This window comes from Leptonotus elevatus, chromosome 9 (assembly GCF_054856555.1).
Source record: "Leptonotus elevatus isolate MCC_2025b chromosome 9, RoL_Lele_1.0, whole genome shotgun sequence".
Classification (NCBI taxonomy): Eukaryota; Metazoa; Chordata; class Actinopteri; order Syngnathiformes; family Syngnathidae; genus Leptonotus; species Leptonotus elevatus.
This window is the reverse complement of record NC_141247.1, coordinates 5,056,141-5,084,103: the sequence shown is the minus strand read 5'-3', so window position 1 is coordinate 5,084,103 and position 27,963 is coordinate 5,056,141. Positions and strand designations below refer to the sequence as shown.

At 41.1% G+C, this 27,963-nt stretch overlaps 1 protein-coding gene across 4 annotated transcripts in view; it reads left to right on the top strand.

The window, feature by feature from the left end:
* LOC147168055 (transcription factor COE1) overlaps positions 1 to 27,963 on the top strand; it is an 83,456-nt gene that overhangs the window by 39,284 nt on the left and 16,209 nt on the right. For all 4 annotated transcript variants that reach the window (XM_086084860.1, XM_086084858.1, XM_086084857.1 and 1 more), the window contains exons 7-11: positions 46 to 127; positions 1,947 to 2,088; positions 5,108 to 5,238; positions 9,769 to 9,895; positions 21,750 to 21,838. In XM_086084860.1, coding sequence (XP_085940986.1) covers positions 46 to 127; positions 1,947 to 2,088; positions 5,108 to 5,238; positions 9,769 to 9,895; positions 21,750 to 21,838 — 571 coding nt within the window. The remainder of the gene's footprint in view (positions 1 to 45; positions 128 to 1,946; positions 2,089 to 5,107; positions 5,239 to 9,768; positions 9,896 to 21,749; positions 21,839 to 27,963) is intronic.

Sequence of the window (27,963 nt, the reverse complement as noted above, 5' to 3'; positions counted from 1 at the left end):
TAATTTCTTCCATCTTTTTTTTTGTTTCTATGTGTGTACGTGTAGGTTCTTCCTCAAGTTCTTCTTGAAGTGCAACCAGAACTGTCTGAAGAATGCTGGCAACCCTCGAGACATGAGACGTTTTCAGGTGCCTACAAATGGACTGCATGAGCTTAGCTGCAAATCAAAAGAAATTATACTGGAAGTATTAATGTGCTAATATCATACCAATCAATCCGCTCACAAACATCAGCAATAGTAGTCTGTGAGTCAACAAGATGAATGAATGTGATAATCATGATGCACTTGACTGCTATCAGCTCTGCAGTCAGTTGTTTTGATTTCCCTGCCACTTCCCTGTCTCTACTCTGCATGTGCAGACAATGTTCTTTACAATTAGAAATCTCAAAACACTCAGCGCAGCAAGCACCACGCAACAGTGCTTGAATACATTCACCACTGCTGAGCGCCAAATGTGCTATTGGTTACAAAAGTTTTAACAACTTAGGCGAATATCCAAAATGCATCAGATAGGCCTATGCTGTGTAACTGTATCAAGAAGTATAAGTATAATACATGACAATTTAAACATGATAAAAATGTGAGAGGTGAAAACTCCCCTTTTAAGAAGAATCGAGAAAGGCAACTGTTTTATAGGCCTTTAAATGATCACCCAGATTTGTTTTAATGATCTCAGAGGTTATGTACTGTATTGATTGCCCCCCCCCCCCTCTTTGTTAATATAATTATACAAAAAATGCTTAATGACTCAACTAATCTCCACACACTTAAGGGCCAATAAAATGCATTTTGTTTCAGATTGGGATAAAAGTTTGGATTTAGTCAATTTATATATTTTTAGGTGATTTTTATTATTATTTCTCTTGATTTTCAGTTGAATAATGTTTGAAGTGATAATAAGATTCAGGCATTTGCAGGAGATGAGTTTATATGAAGGTGTAAAGTTTGGTTCTAATTCAAATTAGGATTGTTCATCTTTCAATGTTTTCTAGCAAGTTATGTTACATTCAGACTGGCAAATGAACTACTTTTAAAAAATATATTATTATGGCGGTCTGAATGGGTCAATTCCGATTTTTTCAAATCCAACCTGGGTCACTTTCAAATGTGGTCAGATACGTATCAGATTTTTTACAATGTGACCTGTCTGAACGGCTAGATTGCATCTATTGCTGTCCGCTCACACATGTGAGGTTATCCCGAATGTTTCAGAAAGCGTCATTTTAACCCGAATATTGACTGACTGTTAACGTGTTCATTGACGTCTTCTCTTCTGCCCATGCGGGACATATACGTCTCCAAAGTGCACTTTGAACATAGGCTATTTGGTTCTCATACCAGACAGTCTATAGTTGCAATTCACTTAACTCATTTGCTCCCAAAAACATCTAAAAACGTTCTATTTTAAATACTGTCATGGTCCAAAAAACGTTTTCATACGGTTTTCTTTTAATTTTAATTTTAATTTTTATGCAAAAGCATACAGAAGGCTTTGATGCAGCCTCTAACCTTTTTACAAAAAACGGCCAGCAGGTGGCAGGAGAGTATAAGAGATAAACCAGGGCCAGTGTTTTGAACAGTTTTGCGAATAATGATGAAACGTAGCTATATTCTAATGCTAATAAAAAGAGATACAAATATAATTTTTTTCTGGTGAAAGAACAGACTCTAATCTTTTGATAGGTTTCATGTTTTTATTGCAATAGAACACAATATTCTGTGGGCCTTGCATAATCAGTCACAATCCAGTAACACAGCCTGGAGCAAAGGGGGTTGCTTCAGTGAAAATGGCTAATGTGAACAATTATAGTTACACCAAAAAAACGGATTTCACCCCAAAAATCGAAATTGAACATAAAGACCTGCAGTCTGAACGTAGCTTAGTTTTATGTTCCTTTCGTCTCTTCCCCAGTTCAATTGATTCCATTCTGCTTTCTCCGCCTCAGGTGGTTGTGTCAACTACGGTGAGCGTGGATGGTCACGTGCTGGCCGTGTCCGACAACATGTTCGTGCACAACAACTCCAAACACGGGCGCAGAGCTCGAAGACTGGACCCGTCGGAAGGCACGCAGTCCTACCTGGAACACGGTATTAGAAGCAGCGACATAACATGAGACTTCTTTGTCTACCTTCCCACTGATACTCCTCATCCCCTCCTTGCTGTCTGTCTCCGAGCTCTTCCTCCCATCTTCCTTGTTACCCGTGTTTCTCACTTTTTGTCTCTTGTAGCGTTTCCAAATTGTGCTAAGAGAGGAGAAAGTGGTAGCTAGTGAGTCTCTTTTATGTCCCTGGTGGCTTGCTCCCCTCAGGTCTCTGCCTTTAGGCCTTCTAGTCTGTCTGGCATAAGCACTACGTGTCTTATGAGGTCTGTTCTGCTTAAAGCCAACACTGGCTTTATTTCCTCGGAGACCCGCTTTTATCCCGCAGCCCTCCATCATTCCCCATCCCTCAGGTTTTTAAACACACCCATGCACATTGCACTTGCACAGTCAGACCAAAACCTTTAATACTTCATAATGACATGGGCACATGATTTAGGGAGCATGGACTGATTCCCAAATCTCTAATCCAGTTATTTTCTCATTTCTATTTCCTAGAGATTGAATAAGAGAAACATATTTATTTTCCTCTTTTAGGAAAGTCAACCTCGGGGATGATAATGACAAAAACTAAGCAAGGATTTACATGATGGCCTGCGGTAGATTGCATTAGGGTTGAGTATTTTTAATGACTATTCTCTGGACCACTTGGCTTGGTCTCGGAGCCGATTAGGAAAGTTCACAAAGACTCACCATACTGGAGTCATCATGAAGGCTTGGCTCTTACAAAGAAAGAACAGAACTGCACACCACGCTAACAGATGTTCCCTGTGTCAGAGAGATTTGTTTGGGAATTTCCTCCCTGTGATTTCCTATTCTCCTGATGATGGGGGTTGGAAGGCGGAACAACAGGAATGAAGGAAGAGAAGAGAAGAGAGAGGGCCTGACAGGAGAGGGGGAGAAGCCGTTGACATGAGGAGGGAGCAAGAGTGCTTGATGCTACAAAGAAAAGATGAAATGCTAAGCAAGGAGACACCGTGTTTTCGTTATTTTTTTAATTTCATTTTTTGCCTTCACTTTTCATTCGCCGCCGTGTTGAGTGAATTTGCGGCATACACAACTTTGGGGGGGCTCATTTCAGGCGATAATAGATAACAGTGCATAGAGTTGAACAGATGGCACAGAGGAACACCCCAAAGTATAATCCTATCACATGGATTCACGTTCCACCATCTGGTTAATCCAAACACACACACACACACACACACACACACACATCCGCACATGCATGGAGCGCACATAATATCAACGGCTGTGAAATGGAGGCATCTTAGGCCGTGATTACAGCCACAGATTGCCGCTCGCTGAATGTTGATCTCTGCAGGCGTATCGGCAGGCTAAATATCATTCCGGCTTGTTGGGGTGGATCAACACAACACCGAGTCAGGCCAAGAGCAAAGGCTAGGCTGCGGGGGGAAAAAAGTCAGCCTAGGCTAAAGTGGATTATGCCGCTTTGCAGAATTACAGCATGTATGACAAGCAAAAGAAAGAGCTTTAGCTTGTATAAACATACATTTTCCCCATGCTGTTCTTTTCTTCAATCACATCCCGCAATCGCTAAATCCATAATACCAACAGATAAGGTTATGAAGAACAGTGCAGCGCTCATTATTGAAAATATGGTTTGTTGTTGTTATTCTGACTACTTTGTCGGGTAAATCCTTAAGAGCTCGCAAAACAACATCACAAAAAGACCTCAACCCAATCGAACGCGTGCGACTATGTATTGTCAATTTCGTCAACGAAAACTATACAAAAATAATTTTGTCAACACACATTTTTCACCGGACTAAAACTAGACTAGACTAAAACACTCATTAATAAAAAAAATACTGGGACTAAATCAGTATGCATTTTTGTCGTCTAATGAAGACGAGACGAAATTGTACTTCATTTAATTAAAACTGGACTAAAATCATGAACAAAAACGAGACGAATATGATATGATTTTGTCAAATCTTGTCTCTGCTAATCAGTCACTGTGACACTGACATGTGACACACATTGACACACACCCTTTCAAATCTGTAGCTAGCAAGCGCAAGATGCACAAACATATGGGCCAGACAGGAGGTGAATTCACGTTAAATGTTTTTAAAAAGTAAATTATAGTTCTAACTTAACATTAATCGACGGCTATAACGCTCCAACAATAATGTTAATCAGACCGCTGACTAATACTTGCTAACTTACTAGCTCATAGCATGGATAGTAGCCACTGTAATTGTGTGTGAAGTTGTTTTTCATCAGAGATGAGAGAACATTTTATGTTTTAGATCCGAAATGTTCAACAAAATCTGCTGAAAAAAAATATACAGGGGTAAAATGATTGTCCTGACTAAAACTAGAAAAAAAGATTTTTGTTGACTAAAACTAGATGAATAAAATGATGTTTTCTTGGAATAAATTCTTGATTTATAGTTGACTAAAAATGGACTAAATAAAAACGGGATGAGGTTGAATAAGTGTGATCAAATCTAACAAGCGTAACTGAAATTGGACTAAAACTGAAACTTAATTTAAAAATGGCGGATTAAATTAACACTACGACTGTGCGCTGACTGGCCAAGGCGTGCAGGAAGCAGATAGCAGAGCAAGCGCTAAGTGTTTGCTTAATGAGGGCGACGTATTCCGAGGGCAGCACTACTGTTGGGCCGGCCCCGCTCCCCGGTCGCGTGGCCTTTGATCAGACACTCAGCACACCTGACATTTACACGCCTTCGCGCTTTGCTACGTGTCATAAAACAAGCACACCGCTGCTGCCCTCGCACACGGGGCAGGGGTGATGTTTAATAACGGGGTGCGTATAATCACTCTGATTAGTATTCCTCGCTTGCTCTCAACCCCTTGGATAGATGAGGAGAGCAGGTAGTGTGTGTATATGTGTGTGTGTGAAGAAGGGACTGTTACATGTGTCATATCCATAAAGGTCTTTGCTGCGGTGCCAGTAGCAAAGACCTTTATGGGCTTGTCATTAGGTTACTTAACATCTCATCTTTTCTTCGCAGCAACCCCCAGCATCAAAGCCATTAGCCCCAGTGAAGGCTGGACCACAGGGGGCGCTACAGTTATCATCATCGGGGACAACTTCTTTGACGGTCTGCAGGTCATTTTTGGCACCATGTTAGTTTGGAGCGAGGTTAGTCACTTGAAAGGATTATACACCACTTTTCATAAGTCTACGTTGTTGTCCCTTGGCTCTGTTATCATTAATAGGAACCGGACACGAGTACACTATCGTATTTCTACCCCCAATAGCGTATTTTCCTCTAAGTAGATGCATAACAGAGACGAACTAGGAACAATTATTTGTATTTATATATATTTTTTAATATGTTTTTATTAATATTGGGGGTGTCAAAATTAGTGCATTCATTTTGAGTTAATTCAAAGTTCCTTTAACATCACTAATATTTTTTAACGCGCGATTAATGAACCCCCCTTACTTGGAAAGCCTGTACTGGGGGAATTCCAGTCGTAACGCAGCAGACACGTCCATATCAAAATTTAGCAGTAATAAATTTAATAATAATGCATATATTTGTGGAGACTGGGGTCAAGTTGTATTTTACAATTTTAAAAGTGTGCAGAATTTCACGAGTTATTTCATGTTAATGATTTATGAAAAGAGAAATGCACTGAGCTGTCACCAATGTCTTACAAATGCAGTTATGCCATCTCGTGGCACTTATGTTTCCAAGAGTATGAAAACTTAGAAAAAAAATATTTTATTGTACATTTTATTGTACATTTAGAACATATATGAAGTCATGCAATTCATTACGATAAAAAATTAGAATGCCTGAAACACTTAATTGATATATATCAAACCTGGGGGGGGGGGGGGGGGGAGATTCAAATGGACCAGCCGTTCAGTGAACTGTCAAAATTCCTGATGGCCACTCCACACCTGATGCATAGAGTATTATTAAAAACAAATAAACACCTCCCTGCTACTGTTATCAGAAAAAAAAAAGTGTATAGTAAATGTATTTCGCTAATCAAAACAGCAGCACAAAAAAAACATATCAACAGTATCTCACATGAATTTCCAATAACAGACTTTTGGAGAGAAGTACTCTGCACAACATTAAAGACAAACTGACATTATGTTGTTGATTTAGCATCTTTTACAGCGAATAACATTTCATTTGGCGCTAACATGTACTTTCCATAATGTTATGTGCCTCTTCGTTCTATCGATTATGTTCTTAGGCATTATGTGACCTATTTGTTCTTGCCTTTTCAATGAATTTCTCCACAGTTTGAATTATTTTTGTTTTTGTTTTAAACTCCAGCTTAATATACTGTAAACCTGGAGATTCTAAAATTTAGTGAATCTATGCCCCTGGCCATTAGATGCAGAACATGCAGTACATGCTGCATGACTGCTATGAAGAAGGTAGTAGTAGAATTTAGCACAATTCCCTTGTTAATCAATAGAAGTGTTTATACTTTATGCATATTATGACTTTTGTTTTTTGTTTTGCTTTGGGGTCCATTCATCCTGACTTGATAGAAACAAGTTACAGTACTGCACATTTTGTCAAATGATTTTTTTTAAAGTTTGAAGGACTTCAAACCACAGTCTAACATCAAAAATACGATTTATTTTTTCAGCAGGTTGGCATACAGTGCTAATCACTATTTTATCCCTAATTGACAAATGAATAGATGGAGTAGTTATATTGACTGAGAATGCAACCAAAGCACATAATGTCACACTATTGGTTTCCCAGTCGGGCGAAGAAAACCTTTTGAGATAATAATCACCAGCTTGAGATTTACTGCAATGGATAACAAAGTTACCGTCAAAAATTAAGTGTAACTGTCAAAACAAGTTAAGCGACATGCACCTACACAGAGCTACATATAAGTGTCACCCTTGAATATAGTTAACATAATGACCCAGCGATTCAACCATTAAAATAATTATAGAAATAAATAGAAAGGTAAGTCAACACATGAAAGCTGAAAAGTTTAGTTTGGTGAAATGTTTCACCCTAGTTATTCTGTTTTCTCAAGGCCAACATAGATACAATGTTTTATTTATTTATTTATTTAAAAATAATAGTTTTTTGTGTGAATTTGGCCCAAGGCTCAATGTCAAAACACATCCCAATACGCACACAAATGTTGCAACCTTGAGTATGAAGCTAGCAGCACAACACACAAGGCCATTGGTTAGAGCTAAAAAACAAAGCCCAGTGAGGTCATGCCCCAAAAACCGGGCCTTCTATTTCTTAGAAAAGGTTGTGTTTGTATGACTACAAACAAAACAAATGTTGACAACGAGCAGTAAGCACAAGTCACCAGATAGGTGCTTGATTAAAAATTCAAATAAATATACTTTGTTAAGAGAAACATGTTAATACCTGTTAAAAATCTAATTGTTCAAGTGAATAAGAGCAGCTTCTTTGCCTTTTGTCTTCCTATTGTCACCTCTTATTTTTGTCAACTAGCTCCCAATTCATCTTTTCTTAAATTTGTATCTAAGAAGCATACACGTATGAATCATTTTGCAAGGAGCATCTGCCACATAACAAAAATGTAAATGCAGTCTATGTGAGAAATTGAAGGTCAGCGAGCGGCACAGTGAAACAGCTTTCTCTTTAGTAAAAGAATTATTCTATAAAAAGCTCCTATATTATCGCGCCGGAACGTGAGTGGGGGTCAGACAATGGCAGAATGAAAGCCTAGTTAAGTGAGCAATAAAAGAGACGGTTTGAACAACACACATGCACGTACACATGCATTGCACGCTGGCAGGAGCACTGATAGCTTTTGAGCGCCGCTAGCTTTGAGTGCTAGTTCGACACAGGATGCGGAAAACGAGCACTCAGTGAGGTCTCATCTGTGTTTTGTCTTGTTGCCGCTTTCCTCCTTCAAAGAGCCTTCAGCACACGCGCGCGCACGGCGAGTGGGCCCATCAGCCGCACTAAGTGAGCCTCTTAAAGACACGGTGGCGCTTTAATGTAAGCTAACGGCAGCTAGACAGCCAACGCTGACAGACACAGAGACAAGGGGGCAGCGAGGATGAGCATATTATACGTTTACTTATGCGGCATAATAGATGTTTGCAGTGAGAGGTTGTTTTTTTTATTTTTTATTCACATGCACATAACTACCTTTGAAGTCCTCTGTAAAGATCTGTGTCAGCAGCCATAACCATCTTTAGCATGACATCGCCTTGGGGCTTTATCGGCTCACCTCAGGTTTTAAGAGCAAACTGATATAGAAGCAATGTGTAAAATTTAAAACAATAATATGTTTGAAAAAGTTTATTAAAAGGAAGGCTTTGTTTTATATGAAACTTAACCGATCAAAATACCGATATCATGAAATACTGTCTCATTATCTCTTACAGTAGCACTCAGCTTTTTGGTTTAAAGAAATGAACCAAAACGTTGGATAGGTCCCTTTTTGACCCAATTTGGGTTATTTAAAAACTTTTTTTTTCTTAGCACAACCCAAAAAGTTGGGCCATTCGATTCGATTCACTTAATTCAATTTGATATTGATTATTATGGATCATCAATTCTTCCTAAACAACAAGGACATGATAAAAACAAAAAACGCCACAAACAAATTAAATATTGCAGAGACAGTAACTGGTCAAATGATTTATTTATTAATGAAAATAAGACATTTCATAATCACAAACATTGACATCAGCATGGATCAGATGATTTTTTTTCATAATTCTAATTCAATAATTAAATATAAATTAAAAAGTTTCTGAATTGTCATAAAGTGCAATAAGTCAGGTCTTTCATAAATGTCAGAAAATATTTTGAAATTCAGGTAAACAGTACATTTCAAGAAAACAGTAAGATGCAAAAAAAAAAAGGCCTTTAAAATTAAATTTTGTTGTTAATTTAAGGGAAAAAATAGATATTAAAATAATCGATTTATGGTTTTATGAATTGATATCATGCTAAAAAAGGAAAATCGATTCTCTATCAATTTTTATTTATTTTTTAAACCCAGCCCTAATTTAAAACCACCCCCCTGGACCAGTACAGCTCGGGGGGAATTGGGGTGGAGAGCAGTCTCAAAAGAGGTGCCCATTCGACGGCACAGATCTGTGATCGCCACGGCCAACTTTACATCTTCCACCCATGGAGGTCCGCTTGCAGTTCCTTATAAACATGCTGCATGGACTTGAGCAGTGTCCTCTTTTTTCTGCCATGTCAAGGACTCCACCTCTTGTGCAGCGATTTTAAAGGGAATGAGAGGAGCCGCTTGGATTGGTGGCAAATCAAGTTGGCTTTGTTCAAGCCCACAATGGCGCAAAATGCCAGTTTTTAACTGCATGTGAAAATACCAAAACCGAGTCTAACATGCCCCTGCGTAGATTTAGACCGAACCTTGCGCTAGACTTGCATTGGGCAAGAAATAGAGCCCATAGTGGTGATGGATGTGTTTTTGCAATCAAATATTTCATTAATTAAATTATTAATGTGTATGATTAAGGTGTTGTGTCTCTATGTTTAACCGTCCTTGGTTACATAGATATTGTTGTCCAATCAAAAGCTTATTTTTCCAAATTTGCAACTTTTCTTTGTCTTATGATCTTTGCTTCATGATCATTACCATTAGCAAAATATGTAATATTGAATTGCCGGTTATGACAGTTAATCCTAATAATTATTGTGCCTTCCCGTAGCTGATTACCCCACATGCCATCCGAGTGCAGACTCCACCCAGACACATCCCTGGGGTGGTGGAGGTCACGCTGTCCTACAAATCCAAACAGTTCTGCAAAGGCACACCTGGACGCTTCATCTACACAGGTAACACAAATGTACTAGTGCTCATTAATTCTAAATCTAAATCGACTGATCTGTTGGCTAACAGTATAATGCAACTTTGCTCCTTCATATCAGTTCTGACAAAAAACCTTGTGCCATGAAAGTGAAGTTGATTACAGTATCACGGTGATTGATCATTTTGGGTTAATTGCGAAAAGAAATACATTAGCATGACTAAGAGTCATGCAGTAGCAAAACTGACACATCAGGGAAGGAATGCGTTTGCTGTCTTTTATGAAGCAAGTGAAGGTCAGGGGGAGGTTTAACCTTTTGATTAGTGGGATTATTGAGATTTAACCCTGTCGGAGGCGGGATACGGCGGGAGGGCGATCCACACAGAAAGCGTGATTTCTGACGGTGTGAATAGCAGGAGTGTTACATCAGGATGTATCGGTGTAGATTTATAGCCACGCGCCGAAAAGAGCAGCACAGAGAGTGAATGTGAAGCAGTGATTAACCGACGCGTGGACACAGGTCTCCGGGGAGAATGTGAATCACGTAAATCTGTCTGTAATCTCAACTACTGATGGATTTAGCATGTAAGCCCCTGTTGGAAGTGCCAACATTTGACAAAATCACATTTGTGCGAGCGCTGGCTGCCTCCCTGGCATGCGTTTGTATGTCTTTTAATTACTGTGCATTGACAGAATCCATGTCCGTGTTTGCATACTTGCGGCAAAGGCGGCAATTGGCTTACTGAGCGAGCGTATATGTGTGAACTAAGGTAGTCGAGGCACACACCAGCGCGTTGACACTAACTGCATTACTAAGACAGAGGGCAGATGGGTGGGCAGACTTTGCCATGCCAGAGCTGTCCAACAGACCTCAACTCTGCCAAGCCTATAAATGTGTGTAGGTTTGTGTGTGTGTGCGCACGCAGGCTTTTAATGCGCCAGACATGTGGGAAGCGTATGCATAAACACCCCGTCTTTTCCCAGCCCTCCACTCTTTCACCTTGTCACATTCACTTATTCAAAACTTGCCCCTGTGAATGAATTCATCCCCCCTCTGCCTCTTGGCTCCTATAGAGGCGCATTGAAGAATCTCAACAGGTGAGATTTAGCAGAGGTCATCCACTGGGAGCTTAGCACACACATACACACACCAGGGTTATTATAGTTTTGGAATTTTCATTTCAGTTAGTTTTTATTTCGTTTTGAGCTCTATTTATGTTATAATTTTTTTTAGTTAGTTAGTTTTTTCAGGGGGGTTCTGTTAGTGTTGATTAGTTTTAGTTATTTAAAAAATGCATAGTTTTAGTTTAGTTTTAATTTTAGTATTAGTTTTTGTGTATTACTTGTGTGCAATATTTAATAAACATCTTGATAAAATGAAAAAAGTAACGCACTAAGTTCTTACCTAGCGATGCATTTCATGTGAGCTAAATGAAAAAGCAGGCGAGCTGAGCCATTGGAGCCAAAACTCATGCAGGCAAAGTTATCGCCTAGGAGCAACGTCATCTGATCCTCCCCAAAGGCTCATGTATTAAATTAATTAAATTTGCTCCCCAAAACATCTAAAAACATTCTAGTTTAAATATTGCCATGGTCCCAAAAACATATTCATACGTTGTTTATGTGTTTTTTTTTATGCTAGAGCATACAGAAGGCAGCATTTGACCTGAAGAGGACGCTTAAAGCAATAATAGTTATTACAAAAAACGGCCAGCAGGTGGCAGCAGAGTATAAGAAATCAACCAGGGCCATGTTGCAACAAGCTGTTTTCTCCAGTCTTTTAAACAGAGTTGTGAATAATGATGAAACTTAAAAAAAAAAAAAAAGCTATATTCCAATGCTGCAAAACAGAAACAGAATATTCTTATTTTCCTGATGAAAGAAGAGATCATACTCTTTCTTTAGGTTACATGTTTTTATAGCAGTACAACACAATATTCTCTGGGCCTTGCAAAATCAGTCAAAATCCAGTAAAACCGCCGGGAGCGTAGGGGGTTGCTTCAGTGAAAATGGCTGGGAGTGAATGAGTTAATTACCAAAGATTAAAACGAGGGACATTTTCGCTTTAATTATAGTTAGTTTTAGTTAGTTTTGTAAACATAAAATGTAATTTCAGTTAGTTTTCGTTTGTATTTTATTTCGTTAAGGAATTTTAGTTTGAGTTTAGTTTTCATTAACTAAAATAACCTTGACACACACACACACAGGCTACTTGCCAAGCACTGGCACCTTCACAGTGATACAGTCAACTGTGTCAAGGCAAATATCCCATTCTGCTCTTTGCCCTCTTCACAGTCTGCACTCTCAGAGGCCACTTGTATCCGCCCACAAAGCTTTACAGGCGAACCATTTGGAGGAACAAAGCAATTGAGAGGTGCATGGGAACAGGAGGATGGCAGAGAGAGAGTTGGTGGATTACCATGGGCCATGTTGCCCTCCTGGGTCTGTTTGGCACCAGTTTGAGCCCAGTTGCCAGTGGGTACTAATCATGGAGGATTGGCAGCACGGCGTGGCAGCTGGCAGCGCGCGCGTACACGCACGCAGTTCCCCGCTCGCAGACACACATACGCTCGTATATCGCATGTGCGCGCACGCACACCCTGAATTACATTGGGGACAGCTGGCATTGCTAATCAACTTCTGCTGAGGAGAGGAAAGCGAGCAGCACACAGACCTAATTAAGTCAACACTACCCAATACTGCTGCTACTGCTACTTTGCAAAAAGGCACACACACGGACATGCTCAGACTCCAGCATTCATAGTCTTGCTCTCTTAGTTGATACTTCACAAGAAGGCGGGCGTCACAGCACAAACACAAACATTGGGCGCAGTGGTAGCCCAGGACGGAGGAGACGAGGGGACTTTTGCTGGAGAAGAGATTGGGAGAGAAGCCATTACTGTAATGTGTTCTCTGCTGTCTCTGAGGACTCCTCTGCCATTAGACTTCAGAAAGCTCCAATTAGACTCATCAAAGGCAATTAAGCTCTCCACTGATAAGAATAAAAGAATGTTTTTTCATTCTCTACTCTTCCTCTGTCTTTTTATCCCCTTATCCCCCTTCTGCCCTCTGCCTTACCCACCTCTGGGGCTCAGAACCCACCACCCTAATCTCGCTGGCTCTCTCTCTCTCTTATTATCAGGTCATTGCCTACCACTGCAGCCCCGCACCCGATTCTCAACCCTGTATAAATGCATTTACATGTTTAGCTGTGTATCACCTTTAACCGGATCACCGGCTTTATAACATTCATCAGCCAAGCGCTCTCTTTTCTTTTCTCCGTGCAATATAAGGCGGTAATAATAATGCGTGTCAGAGGGACCCTTGTGCATGCGCGTGTTTTTGTTCGTGGCGCAGAGGTGCTGGCCACAGATTGAGAAAATTGATGAATCGCCCTTGTCGTTCAAAAGGCAATCCATCCCTCCTCAGTATGCAGCCTTGTCTGCTTAGTGCTTCCACTCGGGTCTGTGCTGATATTAAAAGGCCCTGCTTGCTCACATTAAGGCCGGCGCCGCATGCAGCAGAAGGCATCATCACACACGCACGGACAAACATTAGGGGTAGTCTTTCACTGCTGGCTGGATATTAGGTGTGTAGGAGGCATCATTCAGGAACAGGCGGAGTGAGGAGAAAAGACAAAAGTCAAGAACTGAATTTAAACCAGACGAGATGACGAGTGACATCTCAGTTCGGCTTTGCTTCTGGGCTCCAAATTAGTTTTGCGAGCAGAAAAGTTCACCGCTTATTTGACAAAATCCAGACAGTGGAAGGAAACAAAAGGTGAGGCTTCAGTAAAGGATGCTTGCATGGACATAAAAAATAAGCTTTTGATAGACGATGATTTGAAATCATCATGACAGATGAATATTTTACATACTGATGTACAATATACCTGATAATTACTGCTATAAAGAAGCATGACTTTCCTAGATGCAAATAAATTATTTACAACTAAAATAGTAACAACATCCATAGACCATTTTCTGAACCGCTTATCAACATTTCTTTTTATGATGCCTCATGAATAAAGATATTTCTGTTTCAGAAGCAAAAAGGTTTCCCCTACATTCTGCAGTCAAGGTCTGATTTGGAAACATACGACATTAATGCTTGACTAAGGTATTTAAGAAAGGACTGCCTTAAACATAGTAAAGTCAAGTAAACAATACTTGACTGCCCATTTTTTAGCAGTAAAAAGTAAATATTTTGCCCGGAATTAACTTCATTATTTTTCATGTATAATTAATACCTTTAAAAACATGTTTTTCCACGTGCTGTCAACTGAAGATAACATCACCTGTGCTGAGGAAATAGGTAACGACCAATCATGGCTCACCTGTTTTCTGGGTTTGGACAGCAAACTGAGCCATGATTGGTCATTGCCTGTTTCCTGAGCACAGGTGATGTCATCTTCAGTCGACAGCAAGTGGCAACATTAATTAAAATAAATTGATCATTTAAAATAATGAAGTTATTACATTACTTATATACTATCTTCTTACTGTTGAAAATGGCTCAATGAGTCAAGTAAGTGTCCCTTTAAAAATTGTCATCTGATTACTCTGATCTGCTCAGGGCAGGGGCGGATCTATTCTATAATGATACAGGGCTATGGCCACCCCAGATTAAAAACAACTTTAAAAAACTACGGAAGAGGATTAGGGCCAGTGAAGCGAAAAAAAACTTTATTCTCAGCATTTTGACTTTAAAGTCAGAATTCTAACTTTAAAGTCAGAATTCTAACTTTAAAGGTGCATTGTGCTGTTTAAAAAGGTAATATTAAAGCTTTTTCTACATCATGTATGCTCCACCAATGCCCAGATGAGTATGACGAGCCCTGACTGTTTTACTTCGACTGCACCTATCAGCTTTTATCTTCCCTTTATAGCACAGTTTCTTTGGGGAAGGGGTTTTCTTACTTCATTTGAAGTCATGTCTTTGTTTGTCAACTGTGGCTGTTACTCTAAGATTGTGCACGTACTCGCACGCGCACCATGAGCGAGCCTGACACAGATGCTGTAGTTACGCTTTGGGCCAGAGGTGGCAGTGGCCTGCTGTTATACTGTATTCCATCAATGAACGATAAGTTCTTAATATGTTGGTTGGCTTAATCCATATACAATATGAGCTAACTAAAATATAGGAAAGATCCTCTCAGTCCGCTTGAGTGTAGTCCTACACCACCACAAGTGTTAACATAGTGTTAAGTTACTACTTTGCCTTCAATGTCAATCAAAACTGAACATTATTATCATTGTTGCGAGATAATTTTTGATACAGCTCTTGTATTGGATCTCATTAGACAGTGCAGGTGCCAATGTAGGAATCCATCAATAATGCCTGTGCGAAAGGGAACATAATGAGAGTGGAAATCCTTTGCCTGCCTTTCTACCCAAACAGAGAATCTACTCCTCATTCATATGCACATGTGATACAAGGAGCACATTCGCACACATCCCCGACACTCGACTGCAGCATGTAGTCATCTGGCAATAAAAGTGGGGTGCAAGCATGAGGAGATCAATTACTTGTCTTGCTCCTATTTGTGAATGCTGTCTTTTATTGAGCTTGGGTGGAGGCCTGCTGTTGATTAAAACGGCTGGCCTCCAGCTGGAGACAGAGGGCCAGCTGAGATAGCAGCGAGCGCACGTTCACATTCACGCCATTTTAACTGCAAGGAAATTCACACCTCTATTTGAGATTGAGATTAATTTTCTGCACCATGTGGCTTGTCTTCCCTCTTTAGCATGCTCAGTTCTTATTACACTAGCATCTGCTCCATGATGATGATGTAAATGAATTTGGAATGTAGGTTGTTTTATACCCCGCTAAAATGAGCAGCGCTCACCCAGGGAAATGATTCCGTGTGTTTTGTTGTATCTTAATTCAAGCGCACACTTTTCATCCATACTTCCAGAATTTGCATTTTCACACTGAGGATCCGTGCTGTCAGGTATTGTTAACTGTCGACATGTGCTTTTTTCTTCTTCTTTTTTTGCAAGAGATAATTAGAGCTTAGGTTGTAGTAGCTTCCACACCTCAATTGATTTGTAGAATCTTTTAGCACCCGTCTCCTCCCAACCCTCCTCCCATTCTCTCCCTTGCTTTAAGAGCAAAAAGCTCCACTCATCTGTTTTCTCAGTATGAATTTCTAGCCATGCATTAGTCTCCCTGACATTTTCAAGCAATGCTTTATTTAGCTTGTCGGATTCTCCAAATAAACGCAATCTTGGGGTTTATGGAAAAATGGATAAAAATTAGATTGCAGGGTATTGATCTGGATTGCGAGTAGAGGGTAGGAGGTGTGTGTGTAGTGGTGGTGTAGGGGGCAGCTCTCATCTGTGTGTAGAGGAGGGGGGGAGAAATGAAGCCGTAATTCAGGGCTATTGAACCCCCTGCCACTGGCGGCATCGATCGCCAAGCAGCGCTTATGAGATCACACCTGAGCACTGGAGACTGTAGAAGGGAGGAGGGTGGGATGGGTGGTTGCGGGTGGGTTGGGGGGTTACGAATGAGTTGAGAGGGAGAAAGACAGAGAGACGCAGGGTTGTGATATGATCAGCTCCTAACCCAGCGTCTGAGGGCCTGAGAAGGTGCTAACACCAGCCTCAGAGCCAATTACCTAACCTGGCAAGTACGACTTGCGACGCAGGGCTAGTGGACAGAGTACTTGCCCCTCCTCGCCTCCCTCTTTTCCTCCTCCACTCTTGGTAACAACCAACGACGTGACCTCTCAATTATGGTCCTCCACCTCCTGCAACCTCCAACCCCGCCACCCCCCATTTTCTCCTCCCCTGCAGCACATACCTCCATCCCTCCATCCTCCCCTCTTCCTTTTACCCGCTCACCCCTTCAGTCCCTCTCCCCCTCCGGCTCTGTGGGTTATTATAGTGAAATATGAAGCGGTGTAGATTCTAAGCTTCATGAAATTTCCATGAGCATTGATCTGATCTGATGTGGGTGATTGCTAGGTGAATCCCTCCAGTCCAGGGCTGTTGCTCATCTATTCATTTATTTATGGCATTTATGTTTTACTGGCTTTGATTTGCTCTTCTGGAGAGCAACAGTTTAAGATTATAAATATACCTGTACAGGAGAGTATGCTGTGAATCCCGGAGTGCACCTGCATGCTTACACTTTTCAGTTGTACTCTTCACGAGTTTTCTTCCAACATTAATTCCCAATGTGAAATGGGAGATATCGAAAAGAGATGTAGGAGTCGAAAATCCCCAAAGAGACACAAGCCAGGTAGAGCCTCTTCTGCTTTATGATCCTTGAAAACAAGCAGAGAATGTGACTTCCTCTCCCAATTACTTAGATTGCCTCTTTATTTATAGGGGCTATCTCTGTATATTTGGGAGTTTTTGAATATGTTAGTGTTCATTTGAGACTCATCTGCCACATTGTGGAGAACTGATAAAACAAAAACAAATCAGCAACAACAACAAAAGCCTTTCAGACAAACGTGAGGATTTTGTGAGAGCAATTACCTGATACCACAGGCCAAATAGAAAGCAAATCTTGCCTCTGGAGATTTTAGAGAAGGTGTCAAACCCAACTTATGTGGGAGCCGGGGGAGATAGGGTCTCGGATCGTCTCAAATATTCCACAAAAAAGGGGATCAACTATTCAAAAAAAGCACTAGTCCAATTGTCACAATCTTAATAACAGTTCGAAACATGAATAATTTTCAGCACATGAACACGATTGGTGAGCCGGCCCTCTCTTTCTTTTCTCCCCCCCGCCCCCCCCCCCAGTCAACATGTCATCATCATCACTCTTTTTTTTTTGCATGTGTGTGTGTGCTCTTTAATTCACCTTAAACCTGTTATAAATCCCAAACCCTTCACCTCAACCTGATACTTCAGAGTCCCGCCAGAGCCGTGAACTTGTCAGGGGACCAGAGGAAGGATCAAAGGAAAGAAAGATGAAACAAAGTAAAATCCAGCACTAACCAGACACCACCTACCACCCACAGAGTTACAAAACCAGATTATTTCACCAACCCCAGAAACATCTAAATTCTAACAGATTAGGGAGACCTCAAGAGACCAGAGGAAAGACTAAAGGAAGTTGAGTATTGACATCTGAATTCTTGAACACTGCAACTTTCTCTGTGCATGTTGGGGTGCCCCTGTGCTCAACAAAAAAACATTGTCTCCTGTTTTTCTTGAAATTGGCTGTTCTCGTCGCCAACCTTTCTCATCACCAGGTTTTGAAAAAGACTTGGACTGGTGTCACTTCAGAATTTACGTTTCGCCAAAAACTGCCACGAGTCTGAGCTGTGGTAGCCCATAAGTGTAAAAAACAAAACAAAAAAAACACCCATGGCAATTAGACGGCAAAAAATGTGGGAACTGCATTAACATTAAAGTTTGATGTCAAGTAGGCGGCCACTAAATATCATTCTGTGGTCCTCAAATTGTCCCCGGGCCACGAGTTTGAGAACACTGCTTTAGAGGGTCACTGAATGGGGAAGTAATTTGTCCTTACACACAATTCCCACTCTTTCTCAGATTAAGTTTATCAGTATAGTATACAAGCTTAACTGTAATATTAGACAGTACAGTGGTAGCACGTGGTCTTCGCCCGAGACCTTTGGGACAAATGGGCCTTGAAAATTATATTTAAATGTTTGAGACTGCCTTGATTTGATGTTAACTTCTGTTTATATCATCCTAAAATGAGAACTTTTATTACACTCTCCTCATTCATCATTAGTCATAAGTTAAAAATGTGTTGACCGTATTATTCTTGTAAACTTTTTACCCAGATGTTCCCTCAAACATTTCCTGTTCAGATGATATTGTTCAACTCAATTTCACTTATTTCTTATGGGAAAGTTCTGAAATCAAATTGGAGATCAAGTGTCCCAGAACGGATTGCGTTTGACCTTCGCAGTTCCACTGCAGCGACTTTATTTCCCCACAAATATAATTCCATAGCCTGTTACCTTTCCTTGCTTTCAATTGTGTGTCAGGGCAGGAATTTCCATCCTGTCGAAATGCACACGTGCCATTAAAACAGAGTATTCACCATCCCTGCACTTTGCTTTATTGTCGGCTTCTGTGTTGGAGTGAGACATTCGGGGAGGAGCCGCGCGGAAGCCACTAAAGGTCCAGCAGGACAGCTTGTACTCGTAGCCTCTGGGGGCCTTTTTTCTAGGGGCCGCCTAGTCAGCCTGGCTGCTCAGATGTGAGGCGATCAGGGCATCGGCCCCCAGGAAACGTCCAAGCTGTGACCCACAGGGGAGACAGACGGACGGCACAAACACATAAGGCAATCCCTCACATGTAGTAGTGAGCAGATTTATTTGACCACCGCATCATCCATTTGCCTCCAAAAATTAACCCTAATTTGATCATTTTGAACAGGAATTTCAAACTGAAGTCATTTTCTTTATACCCACATTTAAGACAGATCATTTGACTTCAATAACATTCAACCACTAAAACTAATTTTTCTGTCTGCAATGCCAATAATTAGCAACGTTTAACAATTTAATCAAGATATTTTTTTTGTTTATGTAAAACAGTACATTTGAAAGTCATTAGTAATTTATTGAAAAAAACATTTTATATTGGTAATTAAAACAGGAGGTCTCTTCTATGGCCATGCAAAAATTATTTGCACAAGCAATGGCAGTGAAGTAGTTAAGACTGATATCTAGGGCCGGACTGCCCATTAGGAATTTGGGGAGTTTCTTGAACAGTCAGTCAATTTTTGGGCCGATTGAATCCCAGACAACCCCGGAGCCCCAAAACCTCCCTTCCAGCATTGGTAAATATTAATCAGCCCCCGTGCGCACTCCCTTCCCTCCTGGCGACCAAGGATGAATAATAATCACTGGATGTCGGAAGCCACTCCCCCCGTCAACAAAAACATTCGGTACATGTCCATCGTCTTGTCCGTATCCCCCACCCACCTGATGACGAATTTTGTTCGCAGTCCATCCCTGCTGCTCCATTAGGGATGGGCGAGTACCTATACCAGGTACCATTATCAGGCCTATACCCGACCTTATTAGAAGCAATCAGTACTCCTGACGACGGCTTGTGGCTATTTTACGGTTTGACTAGAAATTACAACAAAAGAAAATTGCCATTCGTTTCATGCTATTTAAAGGCAAAATGCTATATTGTTGTAGAATGCTGACAGCATTCCTACTTATGTTGTTTCTAACCTTTATTAAATTTAGTGTACGTTTTATTCCCCACACTTTTTTGCCAGGCAAAAACGCCCACATAATACATCCGATTTACTTACTTCAAAAATGCATGCCTTCCTGGGAATATATTGTCTGGTTCCACATTACTTATAGTTTTCGCACAATTTAATGTTAAATATCAACTTTTCCCCATTCATTTTCAAAGAGACAGACTTTGACATTTTTGACCGGTAAACAGGCGATGGTTCAAATCCCACCATAGACAGATTGCAGTTCAAGTTTCCTTTTTATTAATTTATCATTCAACTACAATTAATAATTTCTCATTTTCACATAATTTATCTTTCAATTCCTTTCATATGCATTCTTCACACGGTGGCTGACTGGTTAGCATGCCCGCCTCCCAGTGCAGAGGATGTGAGATTGAGTACAGGCTTCGGTCTTCCTGGGTGGAGTTTGCATGTTCTCCCCGTGCTTGCATGGGTTTTCTCTGGGTACTCTGGTTTCCTCCCACATTCCAAAGTCATGCATGGCAGGTTAAATGAACACTCCAAATTGTCCATAGGTGTGATTGTGAGTGTGGATGGTTGTTTGTCTCTGTGTGCCCTGCGATTGGGTGGCAACCAGTTCAGGGTGTACCCCGCCTACTGCCCGAAGCCAGCTGGGATAGGCTCCAGCGCCCCCGCGACCAAGCGGTTAAGAAAATGGATGGATGGATGCATTCAAATCTTTTGCATTCAGCTTTCAGCATTCCCAATTTCTACAAAAATTACACTTTGTCTAGTTATATCTAGGTCTTTCTTTAAAAGGATTTCTTATTGTTAGTTTTTTTGTAAAGTTCATGTATCAAAAGTAGCCCACTACTGGTATCGGTACTTATTATCGGTGACTACTCAAGCACGAGTACGGATCTGAAAAAAGTGGTATCGAACATCCCTATTATCCATGCTTGTGCAGTGACTCCCCGGGCAACCTGCTTGAGGGATGGGGCTTGTTTGGGGCGGTACGTAGAGAGAAAGGGGATCAAGAGAGTACATTAGGAATTAATTATATGGGGAGAGCATTTATCCAACAATCCTCCTCTGAAGTGTTTGTACTGTAAGCCTCAGATCTTCATTGTATTTATTCAAATGTTTAAATATTCATGGTAAATCTTCTCATATTCAATTACAGTAGCACGACCACAGCATACAGAGCGAGTGCTTTCTCCCTGCTGTCTGGATGATCTGACTCGCTCTGTATACACAATATATGTGTGTGTGTGCGTGTGTGTGTACCAGTGTGTGTGTTTAGCTTGTTCCCCGGAGCGATCAAGCCTTTGTTATATTGGAACTCGGCTCTGTAATTGCTTATATTAGTCGCTGATCAACGCAGGACCACAGGACACACTCGCCCAAACACACACACATTTACACGCATGCATGCTCAAAAATACTCATTCCTGGCTTTTTATTAAGCGCCAAAGCAGGCGACAAGAGAGAGATTCATTACATCACAAGCAAACAAAGGCACACGCCGAACAAATAGAACACCCACATTTTCTGCATGTTTAGCCTAAATGTTGCAATATTCATGTGCGGCCGCACTTAATTCAGTCATTTCGGTGGCAGAAGTGAATCGCTCATTCATCTTCTTCATCATAGCACACACGTGTTTCCATTACTAGGAATCAAGCGTTTGAATTTCCCATCTGTCCTTTCTCGTTTGTGCTCAGCGCTGAACGAACCGACTATAGACTACGGCTTCCAGAGGTTACAGAAGGTCATCCCCAGACACCCCGGAGACCAGGAGCGATTACCCAAGGTACCGTGCATCCACGACGCCTCTCATTTGTCCGCACTCATGTCGCTCTGCAATTATTGCATAGCAATTTGTCTTGGTATCACTGATACCGAGATGTATTTACGTCTTCTACACTTTCATACGGCGCATGGATATACATGCCACAAGGGCGGCATGACCTCACATACAGACAAATGACTGTATTCCCTGGACACTGAGACACTTTGCAGTGTGAACATTAACATTTTATTACACGCTCATGGTCATTTTCTGCAGTTTATTTTGCGCTGAAAACGCACAAGCAGCTCTATTCATGCTGGCGCTGTGCATAAGGTCGTTTAGATTGGCAAAGGGGGAGTGATGGTGGGAGGAAAAGGGGGGGGAACGAGAGGAGGTTGAGGAGAGAGAAAGAGAGAGAGAGAGAGAGAGAGAGAGAGAGAGGCAGAAGGAGGTTAGGTGATCCATCATAGCTGTCCAGTCTTACCTCCTGCTGGGTCAGTGGATCGAAGTCAACCCCGGGTGGACTTTATTACTTCCAACACACACGCTCTCACAGAGCGGCATGCACATGCACACGTCTCGGCACACACACACAGCAAACGTCACCGTGTGGTGGAGATGGAGATCCCAGGTAGATGTAGAGGGAAGATAAAGAAATCAGTTGTCCGTGGTTGTGTGTCATGTCTGGTGGATACGGGACATGTCCCGGTGATGTCTTTAACCCCCTACATCTCGCTTCTTTCGCCTCCCTCGCTCTGTGGTGTCTCCTTCTCCTCTAAATGAACAGCAGTAGCTGGCAGGCCCAGTTGTTCATTTCAGCTCTATTGATTTGTGCCTTTATTAGGTAATAACAGTTTGTTGACCACACTCCTCTCAACGGTTGGCCTCAATCATTAGAGGGGCACACACTGGCAACTTTTTTGCGCCCATTCAGTGCAAGCCAAGCCTTTTCCCTGCCTGTTTTTCCAGCCGATTCTTAAATTAGGAACAAAGTTTTCCCCGAGGCGCCTTTATTGAGGAGATTCTTAATGAACCCTGGAAATGCCTGCTTTGTCTCCATATGTTGTGCTGATGATCCAGCGTCCAGCTGTACTGGAAGCCGGATCACAGGCGTTAGTAGCTCAGGTTATGGTGCAGGGGAGGGGATCTGGGGCCGGCTAATGAGTGACCGTCCTGCCAGACGAAGCCAGGCTCTGCTCTGGATCAGGTTCCCCTTCCTGTTGACGTCTCCGCGGGCCCGACTTTACGGGAAGAGACCCTGTGCCCAGGAAATGGTCTCTCCTTACAGCAACGGGGCACGGCAGGCTGCACAGCGCTAACCACATTTATCTGTTTATCAGAATGACTCTGGAGCGCTGCCTAATCGCGTTTAGCTTCTGGACAGATCCCTTTGCTAACGAGAGACCGATAAGTAGACGGGGCACTGGACCATGAAAGAGTGATTAATAGAGCAAATGGGGAAGGGAGAGAAGAAGAGGAGACATGGAATAGATGAGTGAAGAGCAGATTGAGGCTGTATGTGTGGCCAGGTTGTCAACAGCCCTCTAAAATTGCAAATAAAACACAGATCATGAAAAAATGCTGACAATTATGACAATTAACCAGTCACATTCAACATGTTAAATAGTTGCTAGAACTAATTTGCCAATGCTAATAAACTTCCGCTTAAGCTAGTAAGATTTTCTAATTCTTGGTACAAAAAAAGAGCACCTATGGAATGTGATTTATACAGCACAGTCTACAATGGAGATATTGTCGCTGAGTTTCCCAAGAATCCCAATAATTGACTGGAGACTTGTCCAGGGTGCAGTCCACCTTTCACCCAAAAAGGATAGGCTCCAGCTCCCTGCGACCCTGAACAGGATTCATTTCTCAAGGCATATACAGTAGATCCAGATCTTAACTCAACAACAAATGGTTTGAAGCAAACAACAAAATAATCACATACTATGATTTTATTGTATTTTTAATTCTGGTTTAAAGGGCTCTTTCCTATAGAAATGACAATTTAAGGATGGCACAAGACGTGCCATGTCTTCCATCTAGTGGGGATTTTACAACTTAAAACTACGATTGATGCATACTTACAGTTTGGCACCCGTAAATTTGCAGATTCATGGATTTCAACAGTATTTTTAATTTTTCAATATTTGTAAAAAAAAAAATTCTGGGTTTTCTGGATTTTTTTTCCTGTATTTAGCCAAAGACTTTTGGAAATATATATTAAATGGGTATCAGCAATTTATGACAAATTTATTGGGTTTGTTAAAATAGAAAAAAGAAAATCACATACAAAATGTGTTGTTATTAATTAATTAATTAATTAATTAATGTATTTATTCATTTATTTATTCATTCATTTGTTTATTTTGATAATTAATCAAGGGGCCACTTAGAGTGCTGCTTGTGGCCCGCCAGTTTGCCCATCCTTGGGGTCAGTGGTTAACTGAAGTCATACTGAACCCCCAGTTACTCTTGATGCTTGACGATCAGTGAATGAATGAGGTGACAGTGTTAAAGTGCTTTGAGTACCTTGAAGGTAGAAAAGCACTATAAAACCGAAAGTTCATTTCTGATTTAGAAAAGTGTTTTCTCAAGAACTGAACTTCTTCTCAAAAAGGAAAAAAGATAAAAAAGTTCTATAGTTAAAGACTGCCAGGATGGCACCATTAAAGCTCGTAGTCAGTTCCAACAGGTATATATTGGGTTAAAACTCATTATACATTAATCAGAGGTGGCAAATCTAGGTCCAGAAAGTAAAAACTCTGCCACCAATTGGCTTCAGCCACAGGTGCTTCTAATTAACCAGCAGGTAAATGAGCGTTTGAGTAGTTGTTTACCTGCTGGTTGATTAGAAGCACCTGTGGCTAAAGCGAAACTGTGATAGGGTTTTTAGGCCCCGTCCAGACGGAAGCAAAGCCGGCTTCGTTCCTCAAACAAATCTCGTACACACAGAAGCATTTCACAACTTGCGTGTGTCTAAAAGAAGATGCTGAGGACGTTTAATGGCTGTAATGTATATGCCAAGTCTGGAGTGGCGCTGTAGCGCAGCCACAGGGGGTTAATGGAAAGCGTAGAAGAAGAATCAGCGAAGAAGACGGACAAGATGGAGAAGTGACAATGGCGGGTGATTCAAGTACAACACCGCTTGTTGAACGTGGGAATAAAGAAGCCAAATATTTTGCTGCAAAAGCATAAGCAACCTAAGGTGGCTGCACAAAATGACTACGACACGGCTATCCGCCATTGTTGTTGACAGACTGACGGTTTGCGCGCAGTCACGCGAGAATTGGCGCAAACGTCATCAATCTGCGAAAATGCGACGTCATCGAGCTGCGGCCATTACGTCATCACTGGAGGAATTTCCTGCATAAGGTGTCCAGACGGACGCGTACCGGGCGCGTATTGAAATCTTTTCACTCTGGAGCCCGGTTTCAAAAGTGATCGGTTTCAAACTCCGAAACAGCGGCGTCATGTGGACGAACGGCTTAAACAGTAAGAAACTTGTGAGGATACATTGAAACTGACTTTCGTGTGGATGGGGCCTTACTTTCTGAACTGAGATTTGCCGCCTATGATTACTCAAAACTATACCAACAATTAAAAATAAAAATGACACTACACAGTAAAATCATATCCAAAGTGTACAATGATGTCTAACACCCCACCCAAAAAAGTTTAAAATAAAATAAAGACAATAATTCACACCTATGGACAAGTTTCAAGTCTTCAGCTAACCTAGCTTGCATGTTTTGGAAATGTGAGGGGAAGATGGAGTACATGCTTTTATTTTGGTCCAATGTTTCCCCCCAAAAACGTGTCGAGAAAGAACGAAGGCCCCACAGAGTCTTTTTCATGGAGTGCGGCATCTCACACGTCCTCCGTGAACACTGTCCTCCAGCTGGGGATCTCTTTGTGTCATAATGCTTCTCTCTTCCCTTATTTCCCCTCCCACCTCCTCTTCCTCCCCCCATCCATCCATTTACCTATCCGGCAATCCCTAGGAGGCATCTGGCACGGAGGAAAAGTAGCGAGAAGCAGGCGAGGAACGACGCATACATACTAAAGAACCACTTACCCCGCTCGGTCCTCTACATTTCTCAATCACACCGAGCGGGCCCCTCTCTGGTCCCCCTCTTTTCCTGTCTCTCAAAACCTGCCGCTTTCTCTCCCCCCTCCCCCAGATAGTGCTAGTAATGGGAGGTTAACACAGAGGCAGCGCTCCCATTATTGAGTGAATTTAGCACCTCGGACAGCGCTCTACAATCTTTATTGCTTTGCTGACCCTCCCGTCATGTCCTGGGCGTGCTCGACAGCCTCTACATGTGTGTGGCTGCGCGAGAGAGTCTCTGTGTGTGTGATATGAGGTCTGATTGAAAGGTGGTGTGTCACGGAACAGAGAGCACACATGCTCCAGGGCTTGTTCACAGCGAGGGATACACTGAGGAGGGCATAACGCACAGCGTGTGTGTGTGTGTGTGTGTGTGGGAGAGACGGAGGGAGTGAAAGAAACGAGGGAGCATTGGAGGGAAGGGGGCTGCAATTTTCTGGTTGTCGCGCCTCCAGCATATATCCTGGCCCCGGCACATTAACTTTTAAAAAGGGTTTCGTAGGGCTGAAGGTGTCTACATCACACACATACACGAACGCACGCACGTATAAGGACTGCCTTGAGACACACATGGACTAAACGAGTGAAAAGAACAGAGAGGGTAAAAGGAGGGTAATTGATAGAAAATGAGCACAAAGACCAGCAGCACTATGCAAGGATAAATGTTTGATATGGGCTCTCCACTCCATTCCACACTGCAACCATATTTATCTCACAAAGTGGGTGTTTGACTATTCAGGTGGAACATTATCAGGGTCAATAAGGGTCAGGAGGACCAAAACTGCCAAAATGACTAAATTAATTAATTAATTGATTAATTAATTAATTAATTAAAGTGAAAATAAAAACAGATATAAAAAAATATAATGCAAAAATTAAATACAAAAAAATACATATAAATGGAAATAAAAACAACTATATATATATATATATATATATATATATATATATATATATATATATATATATATATATATATATATATAAGTAAGTAAAAATAAATGCAAAAATTAAAATACAGATTAAAAAATATAAATAAATATAAAAATAAATACAAAAATAAATATATAAATAGAATTACATATCAACCAATAAATTAAAACGCTCTGCTCTCACATTTATTTAGGGATATATATTTTTGTTGTTGTTTTTGTTTCCATTTTGAATTTTTTTTTTGCATTTTTTATTTTAATTGACAAATAAAAAAACATACAGAAGATATACAACATACAAATACCCCCGCCCCCCAACCTACCCCGCCCCAAATAAAATTCCACGGTCCTACACTTTCTTAAACCAGATCAGTTTGAATAAAAAATAATAACAAAAACTTCCTGTTCACCACAGAGCACATAAACAAAATAAATAAATAATTAACACCAATAATAATTCAGCAGATATACATAACATATGGAGATGCAGCATTGAGAATATGTTAATATAAAGCAGAAAAGAAAATAGAATAACAAGAGCATTTCATTTAATTTGTTCTCTCATGTCTTTGAATTTGTAATAGAATTGATTATGCAGCCTCAAACAAGAAAAACAAATCTTTGGGAGTACTTCTCATGTTATATTTCGTTTTCTCTAGATCTAAAAATAACATGAGGTTCTTAAGCCACAGGGAGGCTTTGGGGGCAAAATGTGACTTCCAATCCAACAAAAATCCTCCTTCGTGCTAATAAAGAAGCAAAAAAAATAACAAATTTGAAACTTCTGCTCGATTACCTGGGAGTTTGGTAATACTCCAAAAATGGCCAATTGTGCACACGGTACCACTTCAATTCTTTATTCATTCATTTAGTCATTTATTTATATTTAATTTGGGCAGTTTTGGTCCTCCATACAGAAGACAGGTGTGCCCCAGCTTAGAGGGGAGTTGTATCCCTGTCAGCCTGATGATATGTTATGCTACAATAGATTGATATGTGATCAAGAGCAGGGGATACGTGATCCAGCAGGAAGGAGGGAGAAGATGCAAAAGATGCTTGACTGATAAAGAGATAGCAGCTCATGTTTTATTCACAGCTAACGG